At 43.5% G+C, this 9,896-nt stretch overlaps 1 protein-coding gene across 1 annotated transcript; it reads left to right on the top strand.

Moving 5' to 3' along the window:
- The first annotated feature begins 1,483 nt into the window (after nucleotides 1–1,483).
- On the top strand, nucleotides 1,484–5,112 carry mettl18 (methyltransferase 18, RPL3 N3-histidine). Its single transcript, XM_072257313.1, has one exon. The coding sequence runs from the start codon at nucleotides 1,554–1,556 to the stop codon at nucleotides 2,775–2,777; it is 1,224 nt and encodes a 407-aa protein (XP_072113414.1). The 5' UTR covers nucleotides 1,484–1,553; the 3' UTR covers nucleotides 2,778–5,112.
- Nucleotides 5,113–9,896: the final 4,784 nt, after the last annotated feature.

Genomic DNA, 9,896 nt, shown 5'->3' with positions numbered 1-9,896 from the left:
TTCAAGAACAGGTACTTCCCTTCAATCATTTGGTTCTTGAACCAACCGCCAAATCTCTAAGCACTACAGTTTAGCAACACTCTAACTACTTCACACTCAAGTGGACTTTGATTTTTTTTGTTTTAATTGTGTTCTTTTCTTGTAAAAACTGTGTATAATTTATGTTTTTCTTGTGAATGCTACTTATCTGATGCTTTGTGCCTGTGATGCTGTTGCAAGTAAGATTTTTATTGTACCACTGCAAATGAATTTAGACTTGAATTTGACTTTGAGAAACATGTACACTGCAAGTCAGGCTGTCATGTCTGCCATTCCTAGAGAGAAAAAAAATGGAAAAAAAAACACACAATAGTGAATTCCACTTCAGGTAATGGTTTCTATCAGTCAATCCTCTTTGATATTGGCTTAGCTTGTTTGCTTCCCTGCTCCTCCCCCTTTTTCTTCTCCTATTTTATCCTGTCAAAGAATCTCCACTCTCCTACCCTTCTAGCAGCATATCAAGCCTCTTTCTCAATTGCCCTGTTCTGACAGAGGGCATTCAACTAGAAAGTGCTTCTCTTCCCATATATGCATCTGATCTGCAGCATTCTCAGGTTGGAAGGTTGACTGATCACTAAATTGACACGACTGTGAAGGTGAGTGGGACTGACTGGGGGGGGGGAGGTTTGAAATAAAATGGGATTTGTATAACGTGAGTGCCTGCATTTGATGGGCTAAAATGCATTTCTGTACTGCAGGACTTTGAGGTTGGAGCTCATCAAAAATCAAAGACAAGTTTGTTACCAATCAGCACAAGGACATGTGTGCAGAGGAGCGATGAAAAACTTACTTGCAGCAGCATCACAGACATTGGAGACACAATGTGGGGGCAAGAGGCGATCTCGTTGAAACATATTGAGGAAGTGGGGGGGGGGGACGCTGAGAGGATATTTCCTCTTACAGCTGAGTCCAGAATCAGAGGACATGACTTCAGAATAAAGAGATACCTATTCAAGATTGAGATGAGGAAGAATTGGTCATCTCCGGTCGACCACTTGGAACAGATGATCATTGGCTGTGGGTTATGGGCATAAGATACATGGGACCAGTCATCCCCCTAATAAACAGTGCAGTAGACCCGAGGTGCTGAATGGCCTATATCTGTCACTGCTTATAGTCCGAACTCAGCCGTCGCACACTGACCCCGCAGAACCCAGTTCAGACCCGAAACTCACCTCATCCCCCGGATCCACAGACTGTCATTACGCCAGAGCGAGCTGACAGCTGGAGCGGGCGTGATTACGCAGCGCGCACCACGGCTGATTGACGACTGCCTTCCCGCACTTCTGATTGGTTGACGGGAAACCAAAGGGGTGGAGTCGGAAGCCTGACGGGACGAGCTCGTCCTACTTGGACTTACGCTGATTGGCTGACGAACCTAAGGCTGACGGGCGGGGAGAGCCGGAAGGACGGCGGTATTGGCTGAGAAGAAGAAGAAGCCGACGGTGATTGGTCAAGCGAATTGCATACGAACAATGATGGCTGGCCGTACGCTGCGCGTGGCGGCGTAAGCGATGGAATTCAAATTCGAGTTCCCGCTGAATGGCGGCTCTGAGGTCGGTAGCGGTAACGACAAGTGTCACCCCGAGCCAGGGGACCGAGGTGACCCGGCGCCTGCGGTTGTCTCCCGCCCGCTCCGCGAGCACGTGGTCGATAACCCTGCCGATCTGAGGCCGCTGCTGGAACGGGCGACGGTGTCGGTGCTGGTGGCCGGTGGCCTTCGGATCAAACACATCGAGCCTTCGGCCTGCCTGCATCCCGAAAGAGCGGGGCTTCCGTCTGGAGCGGAACAAGAAGAGGAGGAGGATCCCGGGGCTGGAGCTGGACCTGAGAGATCTGGGCCCGAGCCAGAGCGATCCGGGTCTAGGGCTGAGGATGATCCCAGCGTGGATCCCGAGAGATCTGAGGCCGAAGAAGACGGTCCTGTGGGCGGGAGATCTGCGCCCGGGACTGAGGAAGGTGGATCTGGCGCTTCACCTGAGGGAAATGGAGTCCAGGAGGGCGAAAGATCTGTGTCAGGGCCAAGGAAGGAAAAGCTTGGACCTCGGCAGGAAAAGCTTTCCTGGGATCTGCTGTCCAAATCAGATCTAGTACCCGGCTTGTACGAGGGAGGCCTGAAGGTTTGGGAGTGCACTGTGGACCTGGTCGAGTACCTGGACAATGTGAAGCTGCAGGGTCAGAAGGTCCTGGACCTGGGCTGTGGCGCTGGGCTGTTGGGCATCGCTGCCCTCAGCAAGGGCGCAGCCTGCGTCCACTTCCAGGACTACAACAGCGAGGTGCTGGAGCAGTTCACCATCCCCAATGTGGCCTTGATGGGGCAATCACTCCCTGGATTCGAGTTGGGAGAAAACGTTGAGCCTCCCGGGAAACGCAGCAGGACTGAAGGCCACCCCCTCTCCCGCTGCCGCTTCTTCTCGGGGCCATGGTCACTCTTCGCTCACGTTCATAGTGACGCTGGTGCATCCTTCAGGTACGATGTCATCTTGAGTTCGGAGACTCTCTACAACCCCGACAGCTACCCCTCACTGCACCACACGCTGTCCAGTTTGCTCTCGGACCAAGGGACTGTCTACCTGGCCACCAAGGCCCATTACTTTGGAGTTGGTGGGGGCATCCACCTCTTCCAGAACTTTGTCAAAGAGAAGCACATCTTCGACTTCAAGACAGTGAAAGTGATTGATGATGGACTTCAGAGATACATTGCATTAATGTCCTTCGTGAGGGGGAAGTCCTCTTGACACTTTTTCTTCACTGTTGGAGCAGTGGCCTTGACCTTGGATTAAGAAAGCTACCCTTTTTGTGCCAAGTGAAAATGTTGTTTTTGTACATCAAACATCACTTCCTTTTAATAAGTCAAAATGCTTTCTGTAATTTCCTACAAGTGAAATGACTTCTGAATATAAATGTAGTTACAGTGAGCTGAATTGGATAACTCTATGGTTAATTACTCATATTTAATGCAAGTACCTAAAAAGTAAATGTGCGACAAATATATCTGTGAACATGCAGTACTGCTGGGTAAATCATGCATTCTGAAAACTTTTTCATCGTCAGCTACAGTGACGCCAATATTTGGCTTGAACTTGCATTAGTATAACAACATAATTGAGGCTTTAGGAGCCAGGAATAATGTGTTTCAAGTACAATACAATGCTTTCAGAAGAGTTTTCTTGTGAATCTTGTGTGCTTCATTGGAAATGCTCGTCTCTGATATCAGCTCTGTCAAAATGTGGCAGGGTAACATTTTATTTGGAATTGTATTTGAGTTTTGGATTTTTTCCTGTTGTTGGAAATTATGCCAAAGGTATAAATGTATTTGTACTAAATTTATCTACTGCAAGAGTAAGCTCAGGAGAGGCTCGGGGAAAGCTATGCAATTTTTACTCATTCAGTATTAAATACATTTTGATTTAAATATGTTTGCTCTGAGCATCATTGACAACATTTTTTGTTGAGCAAGGTGAACTGCTGAAGGTTGGGAATCAAGATAGTTGCTTTGTAAAATTGACTTCCTAGTGAAATAGGAAAACTATTGCTTGTGCCATGTAACATGCTGTGTTATGCTAAAATCAACACTTCTTTTGAACTCTCACCAAAACACTATGTAGAACTCTAGTTAATTGAATTAGCAAGTACTTGAGATTCCAGAATAAGATTACTGATATCAGGTTAATAACTTCAAAGCTGCTATGCAGCCATAACTTAATTTGATAAATGTTACCATGGACTTGGGTATATCTGGTGGACTTTCATAACCTAGGTGACTTGGCTAGATTATTATGACAGTATCACCAGTTATATACTGTACGGATTTGACAATCTGATCCATTTTGATTTTCATTGTAAAAATACACAAGGTTGAGCACTAAGAGGCATAAAATATCATCCTGCTCCCATCATTCAAAAGCTTCAGGGATGGGCCTCAGCATCAGTTGTATATCCTTGTCTGATTCTCTTATCCTCTAATGTCCAAAAATCTATCAAAGCCTTGAATTTATTTAATACTGAGTATCTGCAGCCAATATGTATTCCAAAGATTAAAAACTAAAGATACAAGATTGCCTTTCTCCAGTGTATAGGAGAATGAAATGATTGTTACTCTGGAACCAATGCGCAGTGAGGAAAAAAAAACACTAAGTATTAAGAATACAAATAAAACACAATAAATATAAATACATAAGATTAGCTTATATACTTTGATTCTATGTACGTAAACTGATGCTAGGTACAGGAATATCTTGTATAAGATGACTGACAGGAAATTACGAAGTAGTGGTAGGGTGGGTTAATAGGTGGAGATTTTGATCAGCCTGACAGCTTGGAGAAAGTAACTTTTTGAGTCTGGTAGTCCTGGTATCGCTGCTGAGTAGCATCTCCCTTGGGAGTGGGACATGAACAGGGTGGGTGGGGTCCTTCATGGTAGTGCTGGCCTTTTTCTGGCACCTTTCTGTATGTACAGTATGTTCTTGATGGCAGATAGACTGGTCTGGTGAAGCTCAATTTAGTTACTTTAAAAAAAAGTGACATATTATGAAGGATTGAGTAATTTGTTGTCTTGAAGGATTGAGTAATTTGTTATCCTAAGACCATCATTCTGGATATTGCAGACAGAGGAAAGCACTGTCAATTCCTTGTCTGTTTTCACAGCTGTTTTGACTCTTGGGGTAGGCATCTAATTTATTTCTCAATGAAAGAACTTTAGATGGTTTATTTGCCATCTTCTCACCCGCAACCTCTCCCAGAAGCCCTTTTGTACCTTAGATTCTTGATAGTGCCTGATTTCCCCATCCTCTTCATTTGCAAATTTGGCAATCAATGCCGTTTGAGTGAAATCCAGATTATTTATGCAGATTAGAAGCAGCTGGAGCACTGGCACCAATTGTACTTGGCAGAGATCCCCAGCTAAGAGCTGCAGTAAATGTGTTAACCTGTTGTAATCTATTAACCAACCCAAATATGATTAATAACATGACTTTAATTACAGGCTACATCGGAAGGTGTTTATTCCAGAAGTGAAATGTTGCCTCGTTTCTAATCCTGTATTGTGGAGCTCACTAAAATAAATAGCAAAATGATGCGGATTTTGAAATAGTAATGGTGAATTAATTAGCATTTTCTTTCATTGTTCTCCGGAGATGACAGCAATATGACATCCCTGCATTTGTAGGTTTACATAGAAATCTTAAAGTTGCTATCAGTGACTTGCCTGCTTTCAGAGGCTGCGCAGTTGACAATCTTTTCCAACAGAATCGAAAGTAAATTACTTGAGCCGACATGAATTTCACTTAATTGCAGACTAGTGTTAAGAAATTTTTACGATGCTTGAATCAAATTTTATTGGCATAAAATTGATCCACAGTAAGCATATTACCAAAATTAATATATTGCCAAGCTAATTTTGGGTTGCATAGTTAAAGCAACAAAGTTGAGCATTTACCTGAATTGTGTGTGTTATAATATTTGGCGTAAGATCATAACATAAGAAATAGGAGCAGGAGTAGGCCATCTGGCCCGTCGAGCCTGCTCCACCATTCAATAAGATCATGGCTGATCTGGCCACGGACTCATCTCCACCTGCCTGCTTTTCTCCCCATAACCCTGGATTCCCCTACTATGCAAAAATCTATCCAACCTTGTCTTAAATATATTTACTGAGGTATCCTCAGCAACTGAGGTGCTTCATTAGGCAGAGAATTCCACAGATGTTCAGAAAGAATATTGCTTCCTTTGTTTTCATAATTCTTTAATGATTGACTATTCAGTCAGGTTGGTGACGTAACTTCTGAGTAGCAGAGGTTCTGTTGAATTGGTGACTGACAACAGCAGGAGAAGGAGAAAGGAAATCCATGCTGTGATGATATCAGTGGAAAATTTCTTTGAGGTCAGCCTTGAATGCTTTTGCTTTGCCAATGACCTTAAGTTCTGGACCAAGAGACATGTGAAAGGGGCATTTCACATTTGTCGTGTGATTTGAGATCTTTGTTTCGTATATGTTAGTCTGTGCTAGCTTGTGAAGAAATGTGGATCCCCATAAATATCCCCTCTGTCCCACATTCCCATGAGGAAATGTCTCCACATTCCCATGAGGAAACAGGAACATCCAGAGGAAAGCCCTGTGATCACAGAACGAGAAGCTCCCTCAAGCACCAAGATCACGATTGAACCCTAGTTGCTGTAAACTGCACCATTGTTCTGCACTTGGAAAGCAGGGAATTCTCCATAGTTCTTGAAAATATTTTGGAAGTCAGGCTATTTTTAAAAATTTTATCAATCTTTCTTTCTTCCTCAATGTTGAAGGACAAGGAAGGGTACTATAAAGAAATGAAACAATGAGCTTTTTTTCCCGCTTTCTTTGCTATTGAACTCCCTAATGGTTAATTATCTGTTTATGATTTAAACAGTTGGCTTGAACAAATACTCCCTCCTGCACAGAATAGAAAGACCCATTTTATTGACGAGAATTTAATTATGAACCTTGAAGAGAGGGACAAAACGCAGCAATTTCATGGTGAGATGACCACAGAGGACACCTTAGAAAAATGATGCTGTCAGTGACTTGCTGCATTTTCCAGACGAAGTAGTGTTTCAAAGATTCAAGATTCAAAGTACATTTATTATCAAAGAATGTATAAATTGTATCCTTGAGAATTCTTTGCTCACAGGTAGCCACAAAGCAAGAAACCCAAAAGAACCCACTTAAACAAAAAAAAAATGGAATGGAAATCACCTTTTTCCCCTTCCTTTTGGAGATGGATGGCTGCTATGATCTCAGTCGAACAGATGCAGAAACTTAGGTTCTTGAGAACCAATTCAATTAAAAAATTTTCGACTGTCTGGGATCCATTTCTTGCCTACCTGGACGAGGCTGGGCGGTGGGGGTGGGGATGAGCAATTTCCCCCCAGCTGATATCTCACGGTCCTCACCTGAGATGTAATGTTTAGTATTTTTGAGCACTTTGTACAATAGGCATCCCTCTAATGTTATGTCCCTCCCCCTTTTTTTGCTTATTTCATTTTTATACATGTCTGAGCTGGTATGTTCTTGTTGATTTCATTTTTTTGAAAATTTTGAAAATAAAGTATTTAAACAAAAAAAAAGACACCTGATATGCAAGAAGGAAAAAAAAAACACAAGTCATGTGAACATGTGAACAACTGAAGCGAACAACAAGATTTCGAACCAAAATTGATTTGTCAGATCTGAACCCCGGAGCAGCCTAGAGTAGGGCCCAAAGCCTTGCTTATCAGTTCATCATACTAGCAGCATGGAGCACAACAGCATTGGTCAGATACACATAGAGTACTGTGAGCAAGTTTGGACTCCTTATCTAAAAGAGGATGTGCTAATATTGGAGAGGGTCCAAAGGAGGATCGTGAGAATAACCCTTTCATTCCCAGGATCAATGCATGAGGAGCATTTTATGGCTATGGGACTGTACTCACTGGTGTTCAGAATGGGGTGGGGGAGAGAATCTCATTGAAGTCAGTTGAATATTAAAAGGCCTAGAAAAAGTGCATGGGTTCCCAACCTTTGTTGTGCCATGGATCCTTACCGTTAACTGAGGGGTCCATAGACCCAAGGTTGGGAACCCCTGGTGAAGAGGATGCCTCCTATAGGGGGGGAATCTAATACTGGGGGCCACAACCTCAGAATAGAAAGATGTCCCTTTAAAATACGGAGGTTGAGAAATTTCTTAAAAGCTAGAGGATGGTGAATTTTTGGAGTTCATTGCCACAGGCAGCCATAGAGCCAAGTCGTTTGGTATAGTTAAAGCAGAGGTTGATAGGTTCTTGATTAGTAAGGGTGTCAAGGTTATGGGGAGAAGTCAAGGGAATGGGGTTGAGAGGAATAATAAAGCAGCCTTGATAGAATGGCAGAACAGACTTGAGTGGCTTAATTTTGCTTATATTTTTATGGTCTTTTGGAAGGGGTTGACGAGAGCTGACAGGTGATGGGTGGATCCAGGTGAGGAGGGTGCTGGGCAGTTGGGGAATGGAATGGTGGAGCTAGTGACAGAAGCTGGGAGTGATAGGTGGAGGCACAAAGGGTTGCATGTGCTGGAATCTGATAGGAGAGGAAGGTGCAGCATGGAGCCAAACGTGAGCTGCAGGAGGGGCAGATGGAAATAATGGAGGAGTGCACCCAGTGGGAGGAGTAGGTACATGATGGATGGAGGGATTAGAGCAGAGGAGTAATGGTGTGGTTGGGTGTAGAAGTATTCAGAAAACATAGAACATAGAATAGTACAGCACAGTACAGGCCCTTCGGCCCACAATGTTGTGCCGACCCTCAAACCTTGCCTCCCATATAAGCTCCCACCTTAGATTCCTCCATAAACCTGTCTAGTAGTCTCAATCGTACATGGGATACATGGGGAGCAGGTTGCCTGATAGAGAATTCAATGTTCTTGTTTTAGTTTTCCACCCCTCTCTGATCTCCCTGTCATTGGCATTTTGCGCTGTTCCACTGAAATCCAATGTACGTTGCAATGCAGCATCTCATCTACTGACTGGTCCTTGGGGCTTTATTCAACAACTTAAGTGGTTTTCATTTTTTTATCAGAACTGGCCAGTTTTAATGTAAGGTTATTGGCCTGTCAATTAACTTAGCTTTTGTCTCTATCTAACTGCAACCCACTTCAGATTTCCAACAGGCACTGTGTTCTGTCTCTCACAGTTACAGTAGTACTTTCCCATCACCCACCAATGTCCACCTCCCACTTTTCCTCTGGTCCTGATCACCTCCCTCTACACCACCTCAGACAGATCAATCGCAATTATTGAGCCTTCCCCCTCACTACCACCTTTAGCATTGGGATTATCTTGACCTTCATCCTATTGCAGGTGTTCCCTTTGCACAATTTAACACTCTCCTTTTCTGCAATGAAAATGTACTTGTTTTCCCAATTTTTCCTTTACTGAAGAAAGTTTTCTACGGATTCTGCCTGGCCTGCTGAGACTCCTTTTTGGCATTTTCTTTTCATTAACTGATAATGTACTATATAAATTAGTTTCCACAATATTTAATTAGGAAGTTAATGTTACTGGGTTCTTTATTGCAGTATTGCATGGGCCCATTTGTTTTAAATTATGAATAAATAATGATTCAACATAAAATAAAAAGCATATTTCAGAGAAATTTGTAATGCACATAAGATTTTATATCATTTGTGAAAGAAGGCTCCAAGTCAAGGGTGTACAGCGCAAGCCTACAATCAAGCATACTTTTTTCAACCAATGATTGGTGTGTCAAGACCCACCTGGATGGGAAAGGCAGTTTCCCAGAGCAAATAGCTTTCACCACATTGCGTCCAGATATAATTGTATGGTCTGACACCAGTAGAGAAGTGGTTATTGGTGAACTCACAGTCCCCTGGGAAGACAACATCGATGAAGCCCATGAGTGCAAGTTAACCAAGTATGCAGAATTAAGATTAAAGTGCAGAGACAGGGTGGAAGGTCTCATGCTATCCATTCAAAGTAGGTTGCTGTGGCTTTATTGCGTTCACTCTCCAGAAGTGGCTGCGTGACCAGAAGAAGAGAGATCAAGTCAACCAGCAGGGCTGTAGCTGAGGCAGCAGAGACCTGATCAGCATGGGTGTGGACCAAGTACATCCAGAGGCGCAAATAGTCGGACAGTGTATCCATCTTTTGCAAACCCTTCAGTAGTTGCATAGACACCTGAAGAGTAGACTATCTTTTGGATGGAAACGACCAACAGCTCTGATAGAGGCAGATGCCAAGTTTTTAAACTCACCAGTGGAAGGCGGTGCTTTAGCACTGCTGGCCCACCACCTCGAGGGAGTCTTGATCATAAGTGGGCCGGAACTCCTGAAGACAGGTGGCAGATCAACTGA

This window comes from Mobula birostris, chromosome 5 (genome assembly GCF_030028105.1).
Source record: "Mobula birostris isolate sMobBir1 chromosome 5, sMobBir1.hap1, whole genome shotgun sequence".
NCBI lineage: Eukaryota > Metazoa > Chordata > Chondrichthyes > Myliobatiformes > Myliobatidae > Mobula > Mobula birostris.
The sequence above is the reverse complement of the archived record's forward strand: the minus strand, read 5'-3'. Positions and strand labels throughout refer to the sequence as shown.

Excerpts from the sequence above, each read along its gene's own strand:
- mettl18 (XM_072257313.1), top strand. The coding sequence starts at position 1,554 with ATGGAATTCAAATTCGAGTTCCCGCTGAATGGCGGCTCTGAGGTCGGT.